General features: G+C 41.2%; 1 protein-coding gene across 1 annotated transcript; it reads left to right on the top strand.

Moving 5' to 3' along the window:
- The first annotated feature begins 23,810 nt into the window (after positions 1–23,810).
- On the top strand, positions 23,811–26,168 carry LRRN1 (leucine rich repeat neuronal 1). The gene has a single exon (XM_044451969.1). It carries the CDS (start codon positions 24,018–24,020, stop codon positions 26,166–26,168), a length of 2,151 nt encoding a protein of 716 aa, XP_044307904.1. The 5' UTR covers positions 23,811–24,017.
- Positions 26,169–26,582: the final 414 nt, after the last annotated feature.

Below are 26,582 nucleotides of genomic sequence, written 5' to 3'. Positions count from 1 at the left end.
TTATTAAGCTGTACTCTTAGATGGAAATAAGAAGGTGATTCTCAAAGGTCAGCGCAAGCATTTGTATATATCGCTCAGCTTCAAGTGATGACCAGACAATATGATTCTAAGCAAGTTTGTTTAATGCCCAGTTCTATGCATGTTTGGACAGAAAAAAGCCCTACCTTTTTCTGAACCTTTTTCTGTGTAAACATACACTGGATTTCAATCTTAGACACATTCAGTTCAATACATTTTATTCCCTGGTAAGTGTACGGTGTAGCTTAAATGTGTAAAGAACCAGAAATTATGAGGGCAGGATAGATTTTGGCATGCTAATTCCTCAGGATAAACTTGGGGGGTTGTTCAATAACCTTTACAAAAGGACAGTGGGAAATTAGTTTTAAATAGGTTCATCAAGAAAAAGGATACTGAATAAATAAAACTAATGAAGATACTTCTGAGAACAAATCTGTCTTCCCTGTTGCTACTGTAATTTTAATGCTTTTTAAAAAGGAACATTGATGAATAAAAACAAGTTGTAATTTTCAGACCTAAGCTATCCCAGATCACAAATAATACTCGTTTTGGCAGGCATGCGGTCCCCACAGCTGTCCTCTCATTTGTGTATGAAATAGAAACACTGGTGTCATTTGTAGGTTACCATAGTTACATGAACAATACACGTGTGATACTTCATCCTTCCAAGCTAAAAGGGTTTTTCAGTTCGGTGGCTAGAAAATGTCTGCCAGGCAAGTATGGGGGGTACCCTATGTGAAGAGTGGTTTTAAAGCATGCAAACCTCAAATTTTTTCCCTTTTTAAATCAGTTGCCATAACATGAATTTCTCACAGCACTCCTTTTCAGTTTAACAAATGCTAAGTGACAGGCTCCCACCAATTAAGCACTTATCCAGCAAGCTGCTACAGTCCTGCAGTTTCCAGGTGCCTCATAAGCTCATGAATCTGGTCATTAATGAATACACACATGTCACAAAGTCAGTTTTGCGTGGTGAGCCAGATCTTCAGAATATTCAGGTATGAATTATTCAGTGGGTGTTCAAGCAACTGTATTCTGGCAAAGGGAGGCTTGAATTTGGATGTGGGTTCAAATTTTCTCTCCTCAGTGACTTTGCTTTGTAGCTGGAAAGGAGCATCTTTCCGTCAATTTCCATTTTCTGTTCTGTAAAATATGAAACAATAGAACTAGCTCAAAGTGGGCTTGTAAGGAAAAGTGCAATAAAAACTATTAACCTCTTTGAAAAGTGTGAATGCTATGCAAATAATACCAGTAGCTATTCATTTTATTTTTGAAAGGTCTTCTGTGTCTTGGAACTGAAATAAAAGGATAAACATGTAATTATTTGAAGAAAGTTCTGTTAAACCCTACCTAATAATGCACCTTTAGCTGCATGGGCATGTTGTTCAGTCGCAAAGTCGTGCCCAACTTTTCACGACCCCATGGACAACATTCCTCCAGGTTCTCCTGTCGTCCACCATCCCCCAGAGTACATTCAACCCCACACCCACCTCTCCAGTGACCCCTTCCAGCCACCTTCACCTCTGCCGTCCCTTTCTCCTTTTGCCTTCATTCCCAGCATCAGGGTAGCATAGGCATACGCTGCAAGAATTTGGAGGTATCAGAGGGAAAAATCTTAATGGTCTCTCCTTCACCAATTCAGTTTTATAAAAATATAAAACTGAGTGACTTGGTTAAAAAGTTCAGTCAACTGTACTACAAGACACTCAATTCCATCACCATACTAGTAACTAGTCCTTTGCTTTTGAAATAATTAGTTGTTTAGCTTGGTAAGGCTTAATAAAACAATCTAAGATTGACTAATTTTCCAAAATGAGATATCATTCAGTAGATGTCTGCTTTTGGAGCAGTTTGGCCTTGTGTTCCCTTTCCCTATGGCAGAATTATTTTAACAGTCTGAACTAAAGTAATACCCATTACCAGCAAAGAGCTTTCCCCACCTGTGTTAAAACATTAAATAAACCCAGTCCCAGAATCTAAAATTAAGTAAGTTCACCACTGTACTCAACTCCATTTTCAGAGGTATGGCTTTTGTATACCAGATTTAGGTATATAGTATACTTCATACCCTTATTGTTATTATTTACCCTGCTCTTCATCCAAAGAAGATCCTCAAAGTGACAAATGTTAATAAAACCATATTAAAATAAATACAACTATAGCAGCAATAAGAACATATAATTGAAAGACACAACTAAAGCATACAACAGAGAAAGAAATAAAACAAGAACCAAACCAGTAGATTTTGTTTCAACATATCGAGACAGCTTCTAGAAGTACCTGGCTCAATGCTGCTGGGACCACTGCTCAACAGGACTTTGGTCGGAAGGCAAGGCTGTTTTGTGCTCTTAATCTGCGTGGAAGAGTCCATCATTTAGTTTAGGCTACAATTCTACACTTACTTGGGAGAAAGTTCCATTGAACTGTTAAACAGATGTGCATAGGAGTGCTTTGTTGGAGTAAATATCCCCAGGGTGCAGTCCTATGTATGTTTAGACATAAAAAAGCCATATGGCTCCTAGGAATTCCCAACCCATCATGTGGTAGGGCTTCTGTTTTTCTTTTTAGGCATGCATGGGACTGTACCCTTAATGGTGATTTCTATGTGAATCTTCTGTGATTCTTTAACCTAATATGCTAAAAGTTGAGCTAAAGCATTTTCAGAATTAAAATAAGCCATCTGATGTTCTTTCTTTATTTGCACTTCAGTTCTCTTGTATGGTGATAAGTTCTAGAAAGAAGGTATCACTTGAGTATAAGGGGAACATTTTTTTGAACAACTTGAGTTTTGTCATGGCATCAGCTAGGATATACCCATCCCACCACAGTCCCACGGGGGACTCCTTCACGTACTGAAAAATAGAATGACCTAGGTTGTATCCTGGCATGAAAACATGGAAGTGGCCTTTACAATGTCGCATCACTTCTATGACCTAAGAGGTCATTTTTATGACCTTTTTCTTTCCGCAGTTTCCATCTTGAATCTAGGTCAACAAAAGGACATTTTGAGTAAGTCAACTGGATCAGTGTTAATGATTTTGTAACACTGTATCCTGTAAAAAAAAAAAAAAAACTTTACATGTCTTTGTCATCAAACAGGGTGTCTGGGGTGCTTGATATGCATTGACACCCACCACTCTGTTAAGTACCAGAACTGGTAATGTTTTTTTCTTCTTTCAAGGTCTCCTCCAGTTTGGCGTTCGTACTGCCAAGTTAGTGGCAGGCCAAGATACATGTCCTGTTTTATTTGAAAGCAGAACTCTTGCTCTTCGACCTCTTAAGATGCCAGGCATAGGTTTTGTGGCACAAAAGAAAGTAAGCCTGGAAGTTGATTCCTAATGGGAATGTAATACTCACAGAAGACCTCATATAGTATAACTTTCTGGCAAGAACTGAACCTCTAGTACCAAATTTCATTTGTATATGTGGAGAATCTGTTAGGTCCATCTCTTTTCAGAAGCTAATGGCATCCTGAAAGCTTTCAAAGAGTTGTCACTTTCATGGGATATAGGGATCATTTGGGCAGTTGACACAACTTCTCTAAAGCATCTTCTCCCACTCATTACACATCATTCAGCTTGACATACCAGCAGGTTGGGGGCAATGCAATACTTATGGGAATGACTTGAATACCACTAGTTCAAAACTGTATTGAATCTGACCAAACATCAGCAAGAGCTTATTATTGTGCCTACTCTAACAGTGATGGCAGCAAGAGACAATCTTTCTTTGTCACAGCTGTAGCTGTGCATTGCCTTTTGGTTGGTTTAAGTTCTCCACTTCGACCCAGAAGGTGAAATAACATAATCCTCAGACCCACTGTTATTAAATTGCTGAGCAATTTAATGATAAAGTTGCTTGGTGCTCTGCCTTCCTCAGGCAGAGGACCATGTTTGGAGCCCTCTGTGTGCAAGAACAATTTCAGCACAAGGTGACAACGGCCACCATACCAGTACATGTGGTAAGAAATGGTGGAGAAGCTGGTGGCAGCAGAGGTGGCAGTAATACCCATGCAAGTCAGTGAGGCAGGCCTGGAATTGATTGCTTTGTCTTCACAGAATGCAGGTCACAGAATGCTTCCTGACTGTCTAGCTTTTGCGTGTGTACTTGCCTCCTGAATCCTGTTGCTTCCTCTCCTTTAGTATCCTCCCCATCCTGTTGTTCTTCCCAAAGTGCTCCCTATGTTGCCTTTTTCATTTTCCCCGTGATACAGGTAGACGGAGAACTTGGCAAGGTACAGTAAGGTAGAGACAGACAGGCTCAGGAACAGGCAAGAGTCAAGACACAAGGACTGAAGACACATGCTTGATCAAGGCCACAAAGCAGCCACTGCAAAGAATCATCTTTCTGTGGCAAAGCTAGACAGGACTAAGAATTCTTTTTATAGAGCATCTAGTGTCGGGATGAATTCCCACAATCTAGCATCTCCCAGCTGCTCTGCTTAATTGAACTGGTCCTTATCTACCCAACGTCTATAGATTTAATACCAATCCTACAGTTACTTGCAGGATGGATCAGGCCATTGCTCTGCAGATCCTGACCTGCCTTCAGGCTACCAGCTTGCACTTGCATCTGGCAGTTTAGCATTCTCATTTTTATCTTAATAGAAGTTGTGCGGCCTTCCTGAACTCCCCATCAACCTTCCGCACTCAACTCCGATTTGCTAGTCCCGATCATGAGCTAGAAGGTTCCTGAAAGAAAGAGCTAGGTAGCTGCCAGCTCTTACTCCAGTCAAGTCAGTGACTCATCTCAGGCAGCAGAAGACCTTTCCAGAAACCCATGCATCGGAGCCCACAGCAACCATCTTTGCATCTTGCACCAAACTCCCTGCTTGCTTTTTCCCTTCATTCTGGTTTCTGTGAGTACACTAACACTAGCTCTTTTTTTAACCTGGAGAGGTGCAGAGTGACAGAATGAGTCATAGCCTAGGTGTGAGCCAATAATTCTGACATTCAGTCCTGATTAAAGGATTGGAGAGGTTCTTGATTACTAGTTCTTCCAACTGCAGAGGTAGTGGATGGAATTAAACTCCTCTTGAAGGATCAGCCTCAAAGGTTTGGGATACTGTTTGATTCATTTTTGTCACTTCAAGTGACATCTTTAGCATGAAGGATTTCCCACCAGCTAAAGCTGGTATGCTCTTGTGAAGGAAGAGAACAACCTTCCTTTTTTGTGTTTAGTTTGGTATTGGGCTATTAGAGAGTAAATCTTTTGTTTCTTTTTCTTTTTACACTTTCTGTTTTAGCCAAAAGTAAGAGAAAAAAGTTTTAGTTGGTATAGAGAGGTCAGGAAATTTGTTCAGTAAGCAAATATAAAGTGATTATAAAGTTCAATAGAAGGTCAGAGGGAGGGAGGGAGGGAGAGACAGAGAAGATTCAGTTCAGCAAATAAAAATTAGTTTGCAGAAATGAACAAAAAACTACCCTCCTAATTGATTGGAGTTGGGGGAGAGAGAAAATAATTTTGGAAGATAAAAGTCAAAGGCAAGAGAGGTGACAGAGACCCAGGGGCAGGTGAGTGGGCAGAAGTAAAGAAAGCCAGCAAGCCAACCAGAGCCCTAGGGGACAGGAAGAATAATAGGTGATGGTACTAGAAAACTGGTTGAGAGAGCTGGACCAGTGATAATGCTTTGATTTTAAAAAGGCCACAATCTAATTAGATTAAGCTGGATGCATTTACCCCACTTGCTTTTATTATCCTATTACTTATCAGTAGGGGGGTTTTGTGTGTATAGCCATTCAGAATTTCAAAACATTTTCCTCTTGACATTTTTCTTCAGTAAATGTTGAAACTTTATGGGTTCTCTTCTTTTTGCGTTACCAGTAACCAGAAGCCAAGCCATATACTGCCTAAAGTAGATACCAGAGACCTCTGAGTTTTAAGGTGGGTCATGAACAGAAATGGCCACAGGAAAGGAATGCTGACCCACCACATTTCGTGTCCTGCACAAAGAACGGTACGCCCGTGACAGCCTGCTGTGGCACCTCGTGCAGGGAGAGCCAGACTGTGATTATCCATGCTCTGTAACCCGAATAGGCTACTGCTTTGCCTTGTGCATGATGCTGCCTTGAAGGCTTTGCATGAACCACAGGTATCCAAAAATGGCTGCTGGACTGCTAACAGGAGCTGGCTATAAGAAAAATACCTTACCAGTGCTTAAACAACTGTACAGCTGACCTTTTAAGGCTCCAAACAGCTTAGGGTCTCATATCCAAAAGATGTGCCTGCTCAAATATAGTGACCACCTCCAAAGGCCCTCATAATCTTCCAGCCTTCCTATAGTATATGGAGCTTTGTGGTGGTTGTACCTTTCAGTTTGAATGAGATCCCTCGGAAAGTTCACCTGCACTTAATCCAGTGTCCTCTGGCAAGCAGATGAAGACCTTTTTATTTGTCCAGAATTTCCTGAAGGTTGACATATGAGTGTTTTAAATGTATTAATTTATTATTGGCACTATTTGTACATGTTCATGCAAGTTTGGCTTCAGTCATGGAATTTATCTGGCAATATAAAAGCAGTTTGTCTCATTTGATCATATTAAAGAATGTGTGAAAGAACCCTTGAAGCTTCAGAATAAACTTCTGAAAGACCTGAAATCAGAAACAATGTTTGGCAGTAACAATCAGCTTTTCACCCAAAGTGGTATAGAATTTCTGCAGGCATTTATCAATGGAACTGTGATAGAACTGGAACAGTCCACAAGACAAAAAGTGGAGAAGCAGGGCTTAGGTTTTTTAGTTCTGCTTAGTGTATGGCTTTGTTAAGTCATCTTTGCTAGTATGCTGGTTGTCATTCTTTTACACTTTTATATTTCCTACATAAATGTAGAATTAATGATGATAAGAACATAAGAAAAGCCATGCCAGATCGGACCAAAGACCCATCTTGTCCAGCACTCATACATATGGTGGCAAACCAGCTACTCACAGGATCCCTCTAGCAGGTGGGTGCATGACCATCTCTTGTCCAGGTCCTCAGCAACTGGTGTGTGCAGGCTCGTCACCTCTGGTAATGGAGGCAGCACACAGCCAGCAAGGCTAGTAGCCACTGATACCCTCCTCCACTGTGAATCTGTCCAATCCCTTTATAAAGCCATCAGATTGGTGGCCAGCAAATTCCATAGTTTAAGTATATGTTGTGTGAAGAAGTACTTCTTTTTATCTGTCCTAAACCTTCCACCCATCAGCTCCATGGAATGACCCTGTGCTCAAGTGTAATCACAGAGGGAAAAATCTCAGTCTGTCTCTCCCTCCGTCCCTCTTTCCGTCCCTCTCCTTTCTCCACACCATGCATTATTTTAAACACCTCTGTCATATCTCCAGAAGGCCCTGATGCTGGCAATTGACGGCAAAGGAGAAGGGGACTGCAGAAGAAAAGGTGGCTAGATGGAGTCACTGGGGCAATGGGTGTGAGCTGGGGTGGACTCTGAGGGATGGTGGAGGACAGGAGAACCTGGAGGAATGTTGTCCATGGGGTCGTGATGGGTCGGGCCCGACTTTGCAACTAACAACAATCATATCTCCCCTTCCTCACCTTTCTTCTAAGCTGACCAGCCCAGTAGTTGTAGTGATTGCTCATAGGGAGCTGCTTCAGCCCTCTGAGCATTTTTGTTGCCCTTAGATACAGAGTTAAACCAGGGACGAGGAAACCATGGCATTGCAGATGCTGGGCTGCAACTCCCATCTTCTGTGACTTTCGGCTTCACTGGCTCGAGTTGATGTTCAACAGCATCCAACCCTGAGCTAAGCAGTTTTACTTAGTAACTAATGAAAGAAAATTATTTCTGGTGTCCAAACAACTTCCTGTCCCTTTTTTAAAGAAATAGATAACTGTAATAACATTACTGTTATGAGTAGAAAGGTGTGTCTTACTGTCATTTTTAAATCAAGAGTTCAGCTTGCAAAAGCAGGCATTTGACTGTGACTCAGCTGAAGAGTCTTGCTGCTGCTGAGAACTGACTGAACCGCAAAGAACAGCATGTTTTGGTAAAGGATGTAAAAAGAGCATTGGATTGTCAAATCAAGGATCTGCCTGTCCAGGTACCACTAACATGGCCAGCAATAGCATCCTTAGATCACTCTCGGGAGTGGGGTGATGATGTCCGTAGGTGTGCCTAGGTGAAAGTAAGATCAAACCCATATTCTTAAATAAGCAATTTTGTGCCTCTTTCATCCCAAGGGCCAAATTCCATTCCCAAGATGCTCTTGGGGGCCACTTGCCTGTGATAGGGGGGCCCAAAAGAGGGATCATTTACCATCATGTTTTAGTTAAATACTCTATCTCAAGGGAAGCATTTGAACCTTTCAGAATGGGGAAAAACAGCACCAGCATTTGTTGATGCTTGGGGCGAAGGTGTGAGAAACCCTGGAGCAGCAGATTTGTCATTGTGCCTGCAATTCTGCACCCATTACATATTCTGAAAGAGCAAAATTCTATACTAATCTGACCTGAAAGACATTCCCAAGACTGCAACTTCATGTAGTCAAATATAATGCTTGTACATATAGGTTGTCTTCTGTGTACAAATGCCACATGGACATTTTGAAACATGTGAAGTAATTTTTGTAGGCTTTTAGACTTCATGAATTGCTTTTTCTTGGGTAGCTTTTGGTCCTAAATATTCACTGTTTGAAAGCCCTCTAAAACATGAATTCTGAGAGCACGTAATTGCCAAATTCTGCAGCTTGTTGCACCCATCAAGGAGAAGAGGTTTAAAGTAGACCATTTGGAAAAGTGTCCTTTGCGTTTAGAGTCCAGAGTTTGTTGCAATGTTTACTGCTGATGGTATCAAGCTCTCTCTCAATTTTACACTGCCATCCTATGCAACCTTACTTGTAGTTGCACCTCTGAATTAAATGGGGTTCATCCACAGATCCTGTGCACAGGATCACAGCCATGATCCACCACTATGAACCTACAGGAAAAAAAGTGCAGCAGCAATACTTGGTAGACTGAACCAATTATCTTCTTCCCAGGTTGATTTCCTTAAGTGTCAGTTGCCAGTTCTGTGGTATGTGGACTTGGAAGCATTCTGATCTGCCATATTCATAACACTTATTTAAAAGCTTCCAAGAGGCTCTGATATGAAGCTTGAAATTTTCCCATATTAGAAGCTAAATAGAAGCTTGCTTGAAGAACATTAAACATGTTTGTTGCTAAGATATTTGTGAAGCCAATGTATGTTCACTCTGCAGTGTTACTGGGAAAAGTTTTTAGAACCTAGTTCTGATAGAACTTGCTGTTGAGGGCTTTTTAAAAACGTACACAGTACAGAGTGTAATATAGGATATTAGAATGTTCTAAAGTGTAAGTGCATCTTGCTAGTTGGGATGTTCCATTTTCTTTGGAGCAAGCTAAAAATGGCTAGATCTGGCTTAGAGTTCTCTGGCTGTGATAACTTGAAACTGGTATAGAATATCCTTTAGATATTTAAAATTATTGGACTGCTTCAAGAGTACCAGCTTAAGCTTCTTACTTTGGAGAAGGTGCAGGGAACTTCAGGCCTGGGGGCTCAATCCAGCCCCTTGGGGTTCCACAGTTGGCCACATCCCATCCTCTGGCTCCACCCATTTTCCTTCTGCCAATCAACCATTTGGCATTAGCTTTTCCACAGTATATTACTCCTTTAAAAGGCTGAAATGTCCCTCCAAAAGCTTTGTTGTAAGAGCCTTAAGTTAAAATATGCTCAGATGTGTTGTATTTTCCACCCTGTCCTTTTGCTTTTGTCCCACCTCCCTGCACAACTGGAATTAGGCTCCTGGAGGCATCTCCAAAATGGAAAGAGATTACCTTCTGCAGCTCCCCCTGTAGGATCCCATTGTGTTCAGTGGGCTTATTCCCAGGTTAATGTTCTTAGGACTGCAAGGATTAGACACCAGATAAACTTGTTTGTAAATACTCTGGCTTTCTTTTTTGTTTTGCCTTTAAAGGGAATACACTGACTGTTCCCATTCATCATGGTAATACCTGTTGTCTCAAGGCATTGGCTCCTTGATGTTATCACTAGGAAGGAAAGCATACTTCCAATTTCAAACCATCCTGACAGATTACTGTGGATGTTAACAATCTTCATTAATGCCCAAAGACTGATCAACTGAATGCAATGTTGTGGGCTGGAGAAGAGTAAAGTAGGGAAGAAAGACTTTGGATCTCCATGGCATATAAAGCCCTCCGATTATCAGAATTGCCATTGGAAGTGATTTCCCACCTTTCCAGCTCTTCCATAGAATATGTAACTAATTCACATGGCAGTCCAGGTCAGCTGAAACCATATAAAGCTATGGTGGTAGAATCCCACACATTCTTTAATCAGGTGTTCTCAACCTTTTTGGATCTATGGGCATATTTTGGAATTTGAGGAACTGCTGTGCACACCACCGCAAAATGTCTTCCACAAGAGAAGCTGCTCTAAGGAGCCCAACAAAGCAGGTGCAGGGAAAGAGAAGTATGAGGGTAAAGGATGGAGAGAAGGAAAATAGCAAGGGGAAGGGGCAGAAGGAACAAGGATGGGGCGGGGAGAGAAACAGCAGGGTGAAGAGGTAAGGAGAGAAACAGCAACGCTAGAAGCTGAGAAGGAGAGGAAACAGCAGGCCAACTGGACTGAGAAAGGGCAAGACTAGAGGGTAGGAGAGAGAGAAATAGCCAGCTAAAGAAATAAGAGGAGCAAAAAGGTGAGCCTAGAGGATGAAAGGAAGGGAGAAGTAACAAGGCAAAGGGGCAGAAGGAAGAGAAAGGGCTGAGAAGGGAAAGAAAGGGGGCAGCTGGGGATGGGATGGATGGAGACATGGCTTGTAAAAAGGGATTGTGGGGAAAGAAAAAAGGCTTGAGTCTATGTGTGAGGAGAGAGGGGAAAGTCTGTATGGACAAAAGACTGGGTGCGTTGAGAAGGCAACTCTTCTCTGCCTTCCTGCCACTTGATGGTTTGTAGCAAATTCAAAAACAGGAAAGAGAGCCTAACATGCTTTTCCAGTTTTTTAAAGTAAATGTTTCTGTCAGGACAATGGAGTAGGGAGCTGCATGAGCACTACTGGAAGTCCCAGAAGGTGCCAGGGAGCTTGTGGGAACTGTGTTGAGGAGGCCAATCCAGATTGTCGCCAAATATCAGCAATGCAAAATCACAGAATATCTCTAGGTTCCTACCTATGGAAAAAATCTGGGGAATTGGAGAGGAAGTTGACCGTTTTTGTGAGACTAGTGGAATTCTGTGAATAGGCCTTGCAGATTCTTGATGGTTGCCAGAGATGATGTGAATTGTAGTCCATTGTATCTGGAGAGCAGCAGATTTGGGGAAGGCTGCTGCAGATGGTCACACTGGCAACAACTTTCCACTTTTCCGCTGTTAATGGGCTACTGTGTGGAGTTTTGTGTTACTCAAAGGCTTATGTGTTTATAAATATCTTAATGTAATATATCCTTGAATTCAGTGGGGCCTTCAGCCATGTAAGGGTGTGTGTACAGAACTGCAACCTTAAAGTGTGTCATTGTCTTGCTGGTTTTGGATTGTGGATAAACATATAGGTAGATGGATAAAAGTTTTGACTATTTGAAGCTGTTAATACAAGCTACATTGATGTCAAATAAACCTATGATGGCCTGGGCTGCTGTTATAATGTGAGCTAGTATGATGGACCTGTGGAGAGCTGGGTTGAAATGCCCGGTAATATAGTTTGTTTCCGTGGCCTTGGAAAAATGATTGCCTTTCAGTCAAACCAACCTCACAGGGTTGTTAGAAAGATAAAATGAAATGCCTTCTTGAGTCCTTTGAGCTGCTTGGAGACAAATACAAATGTAAGAATTCCTTTTTGGAGTACAGCTTTTTTACCTTTGCTCAAATAGGAAAGTCTGACTGGAATGCCATGTTGGGCATGGTGCATTGACTGTTTCCCACAAGGTAGTTTGCTTTCGGGTAACCAAGCAACCTGACAACCCATGGCTTGTTATGGGGGTTGTTGAACCCATGATTGGATGCCATGTTATCTGAACCTGGGAGAATGATCCCATCATGGGTTGCAGAAAGTGAGCCACTAACAAGTGTGGCAAAAATTTCCTTGTCGCAGTGGGCAATCTTGTCCACGCCACTATTGGTGACAGGTGCTCCAAGTTGCCGAAGTGGCACTTTGGACTGCCTGTCAGTGGCTCAGCACACTTAGGAATGTGCACAGCTGAAATCATTTTTTAAAGTATTACCTTCAGCTGTTTGCTGGAACACCCAACCTTCCCGAAATGTGGAGTCTAGCCCACCAGTGTCCTGAGAAGTGTCTTCTAGGAAAGTTCCTGGGTAATATCTGTAGATGCCGACACTGTATATGAGTTCCTTTGAGCACCCTTGGCAGCTGCCAGTTTAAAAACAACATTGGGAAGCAGGGGTTGCCCTGATGAAAAGGGTTGGGAAAACATTTCCCCCTTAGCAGTGTGATTGTCTAGTTTTTATGTCTTGTCCTCCATATGTTCTGAGTGCTCTCCATCTTTTCCACACTTCCCCAAGCCTCTCAGCACTTCAGGAAGGGGAGGCCTGTATCTCATCACCCCTTTCCAAGCACTTGCTTTTGAAAGCTGATAAAGTGTTGTTTCCTAAAAACCCATCTGACAAATTTGAGCAAAGTTCTTGGACAGGGAAATGCGTGCATGCATATATTTGCCACCATTCCGGGGGCAAAAATCTGTTTGCTCCTGTTCTGTTCAGCTGACAGCTCACTACTTAAAAACAATGAGAGTGTGTGGAGTATCCTGCAACAGCCACAGCTGGTTGGCGTCCATAGGTGTTACCTACTGCACTTTGACAGCAATTACCCCAGGATTTCAACCAGGCAAGAATCCACATTTTGGACAGCCGTAAATGTGTGCCGGTGAACAACCAAAAGGAGGAAAAGAACAAAGAACTAGGAGTTAATGTGCCCCCATTTCTGCTGCCCTGAAGCAAAACATAAAAATGGTATCGGGCTGGTGACATTCACTCCAAAGTGCCTTCTAGGCAGCGGCAGAGTGGCTGTCACTGATGCCATGAGGCTCTGTGCAGATGAAAAGATGGTGAACCAAAATGAAGTGGTGATCAAAGCAAGGGGACAGTGACAAGAGGCGGTCTGCCGTGCCTGTCTTTGGGGTAACAGCTGGAGGGCCAGGGAGGGAGAGAGAGAACAACCCATGGAAATCCCACCTCTCTGTTGGCAGCGCCATGGGTTGTTCCATGAAAGAACCCAAACTGTATAGCTTTTTCGGAGGGCAAGTTGTCATGCAAATTTGTCCTCTGTTTTCCAGTGGAACAGAGAAAGAATATGTAGGCCTCTGTGTCTCATTTAATAGCAGGATGCAATTATGACAACATCCATAGGAGGAGCTGATAACAGACCTCACAAAACCAGCCCTCTTGGAGACCTGGGCTCTAATCCCCATTAATCCATGAAGCTCAATGGGAGACCGTGGGCCAGTCACAAATTCTCAGCCTGACCTAACTCACTGGGTTGCTGTGAGATTAAAATGGGGAGGAAGAAGAGTATGTAAACTGCCTTGAATTCCTCACAAGATGAACCAAGGCAGGATATAAATATAATGTAATCATAAACTGGGCACACCACATGGTTTACCCAAGCCTTGTTCAGATGTTATAGAGTCATAGAATAGTAGAGCTGGAAGAAATCAGGAAGGGCCCAACAGCTGCTCAATCCAGAACTCCAAGTCTCAGTCACTCCTAGATCTACCACAGAGTCATTGGGCAGAGGCCAAGCAACCAGCAATATATTTTACTAATTATTGTACACCCCTTGTTCTGGACTGGTATTAATATTCATTCCTTTTTTATGGGCACATGTTTCCTATCTGAAGGACTGTGCCTTGAGAAAAGAAAAAGCACACTGAATGTCCCAAAATGCACCTGTACATCTCAAGATGGGAAAACATTGAGAGGTGTGAGGATGGCGCTTACATACTTCAAGAGGGTTCCAAGCTGTTTTAAATCAGATCAGGTTTTGTACAGTCCAAACCAGCAAGCACATGTTCTTTACAAGTTGGGAATTCACCCACTGTTATTGGTGAATGTGTGGGCTTGTGATGCCTACTTTAAGAGTGTTGAAATGGGGGGAATGATCTTTTACTGATGGATTTAGAGGAATTGATCATCATTTGCCAGTACTTTTATTTCAAAGTTTCCAAGAATGATGAAGGCAAACTCATCACAAACTTAAAGGAAGATAAGACAATATAGATGTAGGTCCAAGCACAAGCAAAAGCTGTTGTGGGACGAAGAGCACACTGTGGTTACATAGCATTGATTAGGGCTATGTGCGGAGTTCATGGGATGAGGTGCAGACTACACCAACCAATTGCACTTATTGTTGCTTTTCGTGACTGATGAGATTGCACAGACATACTCTTAGGAACGCCTGGCTTTAATGGCAGACAAAATGCCCTTAATCCCAGAAGGCAAGCTAGGCATGTCTGTTTGGAGTTGTCTATAGCAGAGTATGCATAGCCCTCAAGAGTATTTGGGTAGGGATGGCCGGTCCCCATACAGTATTGACATACATCACAGTACCAGCACATAGATAGATTAGAATTGGGGTTTTGGTGACTTGCTTCTAAGCAACATAATATACTGAGAATAAGAAACCTGAATGAAACCTGACACAAAGAAAGAACAATAAACATACTTTTTGCATATGATATGACTTGTTTTCAGTGTTGAATCGCACCACTGAGCAAAATGATTAATGTTTCCTAGGGCAGCGGTAAATAAGAGGGGTGGGGGGGAAGCTAAGTATGTTTCTTACGAATAAAAATCCTGATGTCCTTTCATTTTTACTACCTTACTATTGAAGAGTCAAGGCTATAAAAACCAATGGAGTGTTTATATGTGTATTTATCACAAGGTTTATGTTCTTCTAATAGCTTTTGTCATTAATATGTTAATTTAATAAATGCATACTTAGAAGCTGTCATTAATTTTGATTTTATGGTTTGCATCCTAGTAGAGGGTTTCCCAGGCACTAGGAAATCCCCCGAAGATATATTACTTTGAAATAAGAAGGGAACCCATTGTAAGCACAATATTTTCCTGTAAGAACTGGATATTCTGCATCTGAAGCAGATACCTGCATGGGGTTGCTGGTTTTCCCTACAATATTCCTCCCCCAAACACTCTTTTTGTGGAAACAAATACAATTCTTGTGTCATAACAATTAAAACAGGGCATCTAATGTAAATGTTCAATCTGAATATAAACTTCATGAATGGAAAGAGTACTTATGGAATGAAAACTTTGGTTCTTTTGGCTCCTAAAGACTTGTATCATACCTCTTTTTCTGCAAGTGACTCAGTGAATCTGGACATAAGAATCCTGCTGAACTGGACCAAAAGGCTATGAAGTCCAGGATCCTGTTTCTAACAGTGGCCAGTTAGATGCCTCTGAGAATCCCTAAAGAGGAGTTAGGCGCATATTCTCCTCTTCCTGCTCTTACCCTGTAGCAGAGGGGTGAGGCCCCTGCTCCCCTGGGCACTAGGTAGTTATCATGCCCAATATCCATAGCCTCCATTTAAAGTCACTGAAGTTGGTTGCCATCACCATATCCAGTAGAAATGCATTTCACTATATAATGCTTGGAGAAATGCTTCAGTGCTTTTACCAGTCCTGCCTCTCCCACCCTTCAGATTCCCTGAATGTCTCCAAGTTCTGACATTATGAATACTGTCTGCTTCCTCCACACTGTGAATAATGTATTAGGCCTCTGTTATGTTCCCATTCCCTTTCCTTGCATTTTTCGAACCTCAGTAGTAACAAATGTGGTGATCTTTCTTCTTAGAGTTGTTCCAGGCACCTCATCCATTTGTTTGCCCTTTTCTGCTCTACAGTCTCTCTTATGAGCTGTGATCAGGTGGACACAGTATTTCCTTGCTAAATTGATTCCTCTCCAAACAATCTTCAACATGGAATTCACCAGTTTTGCATACTCTTATTGAATTGCCATTTTCTTTTCTTTTTTTAACCACAACCCCTAAATCCCTTTTCTGCCCAGTCACTGCCCACTTACATCCCATCCAGTGTGTATGTAAGGTTTTTGTTTGCTTTTTGTCCTAATAGGCACCACAATGCACTTAATTAAACTGCATTTGCCAGTTAATGCCCATTCGCCAGGTTTGAAGAGTCCCTCCTGGAGCTCTTTGCAAACCCAAACATAGAATGGGTCTTCTGCCATTTCCTTCCCTCTGACTCCTGAAAATCTGTTCCTTTGGGGCAACTCTTTGAAAAAGCCCCGCAACCAATATACTGTGGGGCTGCCGTTGGAAGGGGGTATTAGCAGAAATTACTCTTGCCTATACAAACAATAGAAATGTAAGATCTGAGACAATCTTTTTGCACACCTTTTGGTAATTGTTTGAATGGGAGAGGCACGTGTGGTTAGATTCAAATTGTACAAGCTACAAAAGCAAATTCTGCAGTTGTAGAAAATGATGCAGAATTTGGTACAGTATAGGTTTGTGTGTGTGTGTTTCTCTTTATTCCATAAGCCCAATCTTTTCCTAAGCATTCAGCTTTTGTTGATTGTAGGAATAGTGAGGGTTGAAAAACATGTTGAGGTGAAGTGTGTATGAACTGGAGCAATGAACCTGAGAATTATTTGGAAACTGCGACTAAAAACTAGTTTCACTGATCAACCGTGGAGCCTTAACATGGCCTTCCTCACAGGCTGAGCTGCTAAAGGCAGTGTCCCTCTCCTTTGAAATGCCTCATGATTTCAACCTTTTAGTTTTGCACATACAAGCCAACTGCTTGGAGAGCTGTATTCTCTACCAGAAGGAATGACATTTCCTTTAGTGCCCTTGAACTCACTTTGACTGACTTCCAATTAAATGTGTTTAGGGTTGTGTTGCCCTAAATGTAAGCCTCTTAATGCTTCCAGCTCAGTTCTCTTGAGATACAACGGGCACTGCCGGATAAATATGCTGGGAAAGGACCGCTCTTTTCCTGACAGCCATTTAAAGGGAGCAATTCCCAATCCAAGGCAACGTAATGCTGCTTAATTTAGGTGAGAAAAGCAGTTATGCTCTGTGTTGTATTGCTATCCAAAGAACAATTCAGACTTTAGTCTGTAGCTTTGACCACTCTACCTATTTAATGTGAATGCTACCTGAGAGAGTGCCTTCCCCCTTATTAACCTGTCCAGTCAGTGGGATAATCAGATGGGATTGTCCTGATGATTCTGCATAGACCTATAGCCTGGCTGGCATCTACCCAGAGAAGAGCTTTCCATGTCACAAGGACACCTCTTCAGAATTTCCTGCCTTTGAGGTCAGACAGAGGCACTGACGTTGTGTTTCTACAATCTCTTGAAAACTACCTTATTTCAGAAAACCTTCCTTGCTTGACCAGTCACTTTTTAAATTGATCATCTGTTTTTACACGTTGTTTTCTTTGTATTCACTGCTTTGGAATCTGTTTAGATGTAAGGTAGTACGTAGATACATGTCATTAAAATAATAAAAGCTGGTGTGACTGTATATACATGCAGGGATCAAATGCAAGAACTGTTCTGACTCTGTCCAAAAGAGCCAGGGTGGGCCAGCACTCATGCCCCTATGTCCTTAAGACTTGCTTATATGCCCTGTGACAGAAGTCCCAAGTGGCTATCCATATTTTGATTCGATGAAAGGGAAGAGTAGGGTATGAAAGTGAGCGCTTCCTTGGTAGCCTAGAACAGGAAAGAATGGGTTGCTGGCAGTGGATAGCTATGAATTCTGCCTACCTTTGGAGCTACTAATTTAAGAAGCCTAAAGCTAGTATTGCACAGGTCTTTCTGGCACTTAAGACCATGAGATGAGGTGGCTTTTTGTGGTTGGTATACAGCTGTGTTTCCCTGAGAACCACTTTTAATGGAGGAAGAACTTCATCTTGTTGCAACACTGTAAAGATGACTGATGAGATGGGCATACACTACACAGTGTAGGGCAGGTATGGAAGAAAAGCTGTTGCAGCTTTTTCAAATTACCATTTCCCCCTCTATTGTGTAGAACAGCACATGAAATTCTTGTCTTGCGCAGATGCAGCTTTGAAAACCATACTGTGACATGGCAGGAAACACAGCGATGGAAGGTAGTGCCTCATTGCCAAGTCAACTATTATATAGTTTACTCAGCTTTGCAGGGTGTTTTTTGGTTTTGTTTTGTTTTTTAATTCATGGTCTTCAAATGCCTAAAAGGGGACTTTTGTTCCCATTCAAAACAAAACAAAAAGCAGACTGGCTGTGAAGAACATTTGACAGTCCACTGTTTGCAGGCACTTACTATTTTTGATGTTTCTAACATGACTTGGCGGTGTTTATTTCCCCTAAAACATTAAGCCAGAAACATTAGCTAGAAGATGATGGAAGGAAGTGATGATGTAATTGCCTGGTTGACTTGTGCAAAGCACCATTACTGTGAAGGAGCTGTATTTAACAGTTACAGTTAGCACTACAGAAAAATGTTCTTGAATTTGTCACGAAGCAGGTTGAGCAATAATGAACTACTGTTGCATAGTCCACCAAAATGGATGTTCTAACAGAAGACAATGAAGGGTTTTGTTCAAAAGATTAATATAGGAAAAGTTCTGCTGGATCAGACCAGAGTTCTATCTCCTCTACCCGCCAACGGGGCCTCCTGCAGTGTTGCATCCTGCTGTTTTTCCCAAGCATCTTTTTCTCAGAGGCATCGGCATTTCGCCTCTGATCCTGGATATTTCATGTGGCCCTCATGACTAGTAGTGTTTGATAACCTTTTCCTTCAAGTTTTTGCCTGATCTGCTTTGAAGGCCAACTGCACATCTTGTGCCAGCAGGTTCCAGAAATTAATTACTTACTGTGTTAAGAAGAACTTCCTTTTCCCTGAGCTGAATCTCCTGCCAATCAGTTTCATTAGATCACCCCTGAGTTCTAGCAAGAGGTAGAGAAAAACACATTCAGCCTTAGGCTTATCCTGCATAATTTTCTTGCTGATCCTGTCCCACCCACCTCTTCCTTGTCTTTCCTCACTGAACTGAAAAACTCAGCCATCATAGCCCATAGCCGTTCAGTGATCTGTCAGCACGCCCCTCTGTATTCCATTTTAACAAAAGTAACTGGCCAGAAGTTGAGTTTTTACATGCCATTTTCCAGCTTTATTTCTTGTGCAGAGGGCTTGCTTTAGATCCTGGAATTCGAGAAAGGAAAATTGCTTCAGTGCAGCAAAAGTACTTGCTTTTCATGCATCTGTATTGTTGCATCATGGTACACGGGAAACTCAATCCGGCTTCAATTCTTATGTTAACCAAAGGTGAAGGAGTCGTGCAGCTGAGTTTTGAATTCTTTCATGTAATTTTCTCGTAGATCCATTGTGAAATACGATGGTTTATTTATATGAAGCTCATTATTGTGTCTCCTGCACCCACTGAGGAGGATGGTTAGATAAATAATAGAGAGAGGCCTTTTCCAGGCTTTTCCCCACTAGGATCCACTTGAATCTGTTGGTAATGAATAAACCCATCTTTTCAGGCTCTGTCAAACAAAACTATTTTTCTGTTTGTTATTTAAGAACTCTTAAAGCATTTCCATTTGTTGGTAATGTACACAATGGTCACAAAGAATCCACAGATTCTTACAGCTGGTCTCCATGCTGTTTAACACAGATGAATGGGCTGGCTGGGGTGACAGAGCTGCCATCTGCTAAAGTTGTGATAGTAACTCTGCACTCTTGTGATAAAAAAGAGTTCCTCTGTGCTATCTCACAGTCTGGTGCAAAATCTGGATGTACCCTGCACTGGAGATGCTTGAGCTGCATTCTGTGGGCACATGTTGTATATGCATTGTATTGCTGAATTCTACTTGCTTCTTGTAACCATTTTAATAACAGTAATCTGGGATGTTAAAAGATGAAAATGCTTGCACAAACCAATTTGAGACAAACCACATATGAAATTATACTACTGCTTCTTAATCGCTTTAGCCATAGGCCATTGCAATAGGATCAACAACAAACCAAGGAGTTATAGCATAATAATTACATTAATGAACAGACAGGCCAGAGTATTCAAACACCAGAATGCCTGCTCTTTAGCATAGTACACCATTATTCAAATAAATTGTCTAACAATTTCACAGATGATCCCCCAGAAGATAGTTCCATTAGCCTTTGCAAACTGAGACCTGTTTCAGATGCAGACAATGCAAAATATCTTCCTTTTTGTGTAATTGCTATATCCCCCTTAGCCCCCCAGTGGATGTTGTGTGTACTCAATCATAAAGAGAATGCAGTAATAGTCAAACTGATGACAACCATTCATTCCTCATCCAAGGTTCTAGCCAGGCTTTTGAAATCTGTTTGCAGTTTACTACTGGTGAGTATCCCTTCCAAATCCTGTTAGTTCTAGGTAATGTGAAAGAGGAAAGTCTCTTGACAGTTCACAACAGCAACAACCCACAAAAGTAAAACAATGAGAATTACATGCAGCCACACATTAAACCAGTCTTAAACCTGGCTAAATTTAGGATGGAGCCTTCCAAAATTTTAATAGCAGAGGAGTGTTCTGCTTTGCATTTATTCAGTTATAGGCCAGAAATTGCTGACATAGAGTTCTGAAACAATATTGTTGATAGCTAATAGAGGAAGACTTAGAACTAAACTCCAAAAATATTTCTGGCAATGATCTGACAATAGAGCTAATTTTTCTTAAGTTGCTTTCCTTTCTGTCTCCCTCTGCAAAATTTTTCTTTCTGAATCACTGCATGAAAGGCAGGCTTTCTTAAAATTCCAGCTTTCTCTCTGGGTTAGAGGAATTCCGTAATTCCTGGGAAGATAGCTAATACAAGGAAGAATTGGTTACCCGCACAGTACACATAAACATATCCTTGATAACCATTTTCCTCACCAAAAGCAGCTTTGGGAAGAGTGGAGTTTTCCCCCCACCTGTCTGTGTCTCTCTCTCTCTCTCTCTCTCTCTCTCTCTCTCTCTCTCTCTCTCTCTGTGTGTGTGTGTGTGTGTGTGTGTGTGTGTGTGTGTTTGCATATATGTGTATGTAACCATTTCTCTAGTTGCCACTCTTCTATTCCAAATTACACACAAACTACCTTCTCCCATACATGCACTTAAGAGAACCCTAACCAAAGGATCACCCAGTTTTGATAAAACTGTGCTTGATGAGGCTGGAAATGAGCATCTTGGATGAATTCTGTTTCTTCTCCCCTCTTGCTTCCATATGCTAGTTTCCAGGTGAAGACTCTCACTTGCATTAAGCCAGAGTTCTGTCCAAACTGTAGAATTCTGGCTTCACATCAACAAACCAGGAAAAAAAACCCAGCCATTATCATTCTTCCGATAATGAGATGCTTAGTGCAACATTCCCTTCGCAGGACTGTGGAGAGTAGCTTCCCTTTTTCATGTAAGGATCTTGCAACATTTCACCACCGCTGCAGTGTTTTAATCCACTTTGAACCATTGCTGAGTATTGACTTTTCTAACCTGGTCTCCTGCACTTGTGCTGGACTTCAACTACCACAAGCCCCTCAGATGACACGGCAATTGGCAATTTTGGCTGGGTGCATTGGATGGTGGTCAACAGATCTGAAAAGGAGCAGGTTTGGCAAGACTGGCTAGCAGCATCATTGGGTGGGTCTTTGCATTCATCTGGGAGCATGTACTTCCCAACAGAAGCTTTTTATGCAGCAAGTTCCAGACATAGATTGAACGGAGCAGTTGTTTTCATTTGGTGTCATCTTTGTATTATGATGTTTTGTAAAATCTGGTTTACTTCCAGCAGAATCATTGCGAAATGAAACTTGGCTAGATAAAGTGACATCTTTATTTTCATTTGAGACTCCAGAGAAACTAGAAATTCATTATGTAAAAAGGCCAAGTGTACATTTATAAAAGTAATTAAAGCTTCGATATGGAGTTCAGTTGTTTCTTTCCATCTTTTTCATCTTAACGTCTGAGCATCTTGTTCTAAACTGGGTTTGCACTGCAATGTCTCACCAGAGCACAAAATTAAAATGGAACAAAACATGTGAGGCCGGTCATTTGGCCTTTTACATTCCCAGTTATTGCGGTAGACTTTCATTTGCAGATTCATACATCTTGGCATCAGCAAGGAACAAATGGTGTATAATTTATTCGGAAAGAGTGTTTTTCCATTCAGAGGGAGTTTAATTTCCCTGCAATAGGAAATAACGTATAAGAAACAAAAGTTCATTGTTTAACGTGTAAAAATGTCATACATAAAATGCTTAACAACTAATACTCTAAAACCGTAAATGTACAGTTGCAGAATATGTAACATTCAATTGATGGGATATAAATATTAACAAAGGAATGGATATGGATGTGCAGCTTATCCAAAATCAGGCTGTGTTTGTATGTTTTACTGTAAGCCCTTTATAAAATATAAGCCTCATAAACAGATATAGTCAGAGTAGTTTAAAGCATATAATTGAGAATAATAAATGCCCCTTCTGAATAGAGGTGATATTGTGCTTGTAGATTTTCATAAGTAGACTATTAACTCATGGAATCAATTACACTAATGTAATGAATGATATTTGAGGAAGAAAAAATCTTTGAAATTCTGGATGTGCTTTCGGGACTGATGAATATGGCATCCTTGGGTCCTACTTGGGTCAGACAAAAGAAGAGAGTGACTGAGCAGTGCATTTCTTTTCAGCAAGGAACTGAACAACTACTTAAAACATTTACACACTTATAGAGGTCCCAGTTCTAATCCCTATTTGGGCATCCACTGAGGTTCTTCTCAGGGAACTTCCCACTAAAGAAGTAAGAGGGGTGGTGACCAGGAGAAGGGCCGTTTCAGCAGTGGCACCCTGTTGATGGAACGTGCTCCCCAGAGAGGTACACTTGGTGCCATCTATGCTTTCTTTTCAAGTAAAACACTTTTTTATTTCCAAGATATTTTTATTTTAATGCTGTTTTTATTATTATTGCTGCTGTGCCATGTGCTAATCTTGACTATAGTCGCTGTGGATTGTTGATGCCATTGTTCTAGTTTTATTGTTTATTGTGTTAATTTAAAAATGAGTATGTTATTGGATATTTATATATTTTTTAAAAAATAGTAAATCTCCCAGAGATTTGGGTGCAATAGAAGTACAATAAATAAATAAATGTTGCTCACTGGGCGACTTTGGGCCAGTCGCCCACTCTTAGCCCAGCCGACTTCACAGGGTTGTTAAAATGAATTTATGTAATTCACCATGGGGGAAAAAAGAAGGGTATAAATTTAATATGATAGATGATGATGATGATGATCATCATCATCATCATCTCTCTAAGGTGTGTTCTCTGTATCTGCTTCTTGGACTGGAAACAGATAGCCACTGTATAGTATTGCTTGGAAGCTTGCCAGTTGTTGACTAACCATATGGAACGGCATCAAATGAAGCTCCTGCTCATGCAGGAAGGGCAGCTTGCCTACGTGGTTGGGGTCACTTTATTTACATGCATGTAGAAGCAAAATCAGGAGGGGCAGGAGAGCGGAACCAGTGCCATTGATCATGGACTATTTCACTGCATTAGCCCTGATCCAAGCAGATTATATTTCGTGGCTCTACACAAGAAACCACTGAATAATTGGCATGTAAATTCTGTGCATTTGCATCGGTCAATGAGATACATTTATAGTTCTTCTAGCATGCCTATAGAAAGGTGCAAGAACTGGCTTCAAAAAGCATGGGACTAAGAGCTATATTTTAATTCAGAAGGCAAATGAATTGAATTAAAGTAAATAAATAAGTTTCATCTTTTTTCTCTCTCTCCTTCTCTCTCTTTTTTCCAGATGTATCAATATACATTGATTAAAATATTTTGGACTAGTAGAGACATTGGGTCACTTACTATTAATACAGAAATTCAGACAAACACCTTCCATCTTCTGGATGCCTGAGTATTTGCAACAAAAAAGCTTTAATTTTATTTCAAGCTCAAAAAATACATACTTTTATCTGCTATTAGTTGCAAGTGGTTAACCAGCTGAACCTACAGTGAACGACTATGGCCCGGATGAGTATTGCTTTACGGGTTTGTCACTTGGTGCTGGGGCTGCTCATACATCCATTGAGTACATCATCCATACAGAATAATGAATGTCCACAATTGTGTGTCTGTGAGATAAGACCTTGGTTTACTCCTCAGTCAACTTACAGAGAAGCTACAACCGTTGACTGCAACGATCTTCGTTTAACAAAGATTCCCAGTAACCTTTCCAGTGATACTCAGGTTCTTCTCCTACAAAGTAACAACATTGCCAAGACCACAGATGAACTCCAGCAGCTTTTCAACTTAACTGAGTTGGATTTTTCACAGAACAATTTCACTAGTATAAAAGACGTGGGGCTATCCAACCTTTCTCAACTGACTACTTTGCACCTGGAAGAGAATCAGATCACAGAGATGACAGATTATTGCTTGCAGGATCTGTGCAATCTTCAGGAACTCTATATAAATCACAATCAAATCAGTACCATTTCTGCAAATGCATTTTCAGGCCTGAAGAATCTTTTAAGACTCCACCTTAATTCCAACAAATTAAAGGTTATTGACAGCCATTGGTTTGATTCTACACCCAACTTGGAAATTCTAATGATTGGGGAAAATCCTGTAATTGGAATATTAGATATGAATTTCAAGTCGCTCTCAAATTTAAGAAGTCTGGTTCTGGCTGGCATGTACCTGACTGACATTCCTGGAAATGCTCTAGTAGGATTGGATAGTCTTGAAAGTCTCTCATTTTATGACAACAGATTGGCTAAAGTTCCACAACTCGCACTTGAGAAAGTTCCAAATTTAAAATTTTTGGACCTTAACAAAAACCCAATCCATAAGATCCAAGAAGGAGACTTCAAAAACATGCTTCGGTTGAAAGAACTGGGAATCAACAACATGGGCGAGCTGGTCTCTGTTGACAGGTATGCACTAGACAATCTTCCTGAGCTTACCAAACTTGAAGCAACCAACAACCCAAAGTTATCCTATATACATCGTTTAGCATTTCGGAATGTTCCTGCTCTGGAAAGCCTGATGCTTAACAATAATGCCTTGAATGCAGTCTACCAAAAAACCGTGGAATCCCTTCCAAACTTGCGTGAGATTAGCATTCACAGTAATCCCCTCAGGTGTGACTGTGTCATCCACTGGATAAACTCAAACAAAACCAACATCCGTTTCATGGAGCCTCTGTCCATGTTCTGTGCTATGCCACCAGAATACCGGGGACAGCAAGTCAAGGAGGTCATAATACAGGATTCCAGTGAGCAATGTCTTCCTATGATTTCTCATGACACTTTCCCAAATCATTTGAATTTGGATATTGGCATGACTGTCTTTTTAGACTGTCGGGCTATGGCAGAGCCAGAACCTGAAATTTATTGGGTTACTCCACTTGGGAATAAAATAACTGCAGAAACTCTTTCAGACAAATACAAGCTTAGTAGCGAAGGAACTCTGGAAATATCAAATATTCAGACTGAGGATTCAGGAAGGTACACCTGTGTAGCCCAAAATATAGAAGGTGCAGACACAAGAGTAGCTACAATCAGAGTGAATGGAACACTTTTGGATGGTACTCAAGTGCTGAAAATATATGTCAAACAAGCAGAATCTCATTCAATCCTAGTTTCTTGGAAGGTTAACTCTAACGTTATGACCTCCAATTTAAAATGGTCATCTGCTACAATGAAGATTGACAACCCCCACATTACATACACTGCGAGAGTCCCCGTTGATGTGCATGAATACAACCTCACACACTTGCAACCCTCCACAGATTATGAGGTCTGCCTCACTGTGTCCAACATCCATCAGCAAACTCAGAAGTCCTGTGTTAATGTTACAACAAAGAACGCGGCGTTCGCCCTGGACATTACAGACCAAGAAACGAGTACGGCCTTGGCTGCAGTCATGGGATCCATGTTTGCCGTTATTAGTCTTGCCTCTGTTTCTGTCTATGTTGCGAAAAGGTTCAAGAGGAAAAACTATCACCATTCACTGAAAAAGTATATGCAAAAGACCTCCTCTATCCCCCTGAACGAACTCTATCCGCCACTTATTAACCTCTGGGAAGGTGACAGTGAAAAAGACAGAGAGGGTTCTGCAGAAACCAAGCCAACTCAAGTGGACACATCCAGAAGCTATTATATGTGGTAACTCAGATGATACTTTGCTTCTGGTAGTAAGGAGCACAAAGACTTTTTTGCTTTATTCTGCAAAAGTGACAAGTTTGAAGACTTTTGTATTTTTTGACTTTGCTAGTTTTGTGGCAGAGTGGTGAGGACAGGTGGATATTTCAAATTTTTTTTAGTATAGCGTATCGCAATTGTTTTGACACACACAAACGGCAGCTTCACTTAGCTTCCAGGTTTTTTTTTTAAGTTGTGCTTAATTTAACAATGCTGTTCTAACTATGAAAAATAATAATGAAAGGCTGGTATTGCCCTTTAATTTACGAGTCGCATGACCCCTTTCTAATGAAGCCATCAGCAGAAAGTACAGTGTCCCTGCAAAAATCTAACTCTGTCAACTTGAAAGTACATTAAACCAGCTTTGTCATCATCTGGTCAA

The sequence above is a fragment of the Varanus komodoensis genome, unplaced genomic scaffold, assembly GCF_004798865.1.
Source record: "Varanus komodoensis strain SLA01 unplaced genomic scaffold, ASM479886v1 scaffold6_4, whole genome shotgun sequence".
Classification (NCBI taxonomy): Eukaryota; Metazoa; Chordata; class Lepidosauria; order Squamata; family Varanidae; genus Varanus; species Varanus komodoensis.
Note: the sequence above shows the minus strand (reverse complement) of the source record. Positions and strands in the feature narration are given on the sequence as shown.

What these genes read in the sequence shown, in the direction of transcription:
- LRRN1 (XM_044451969.1), top strand. Translation starts at nt 24,018, where the DNA reads ATGGCCCGGATGAGTATTGCTTTACGGGTTTGTCACTTGGTGCTGGGG.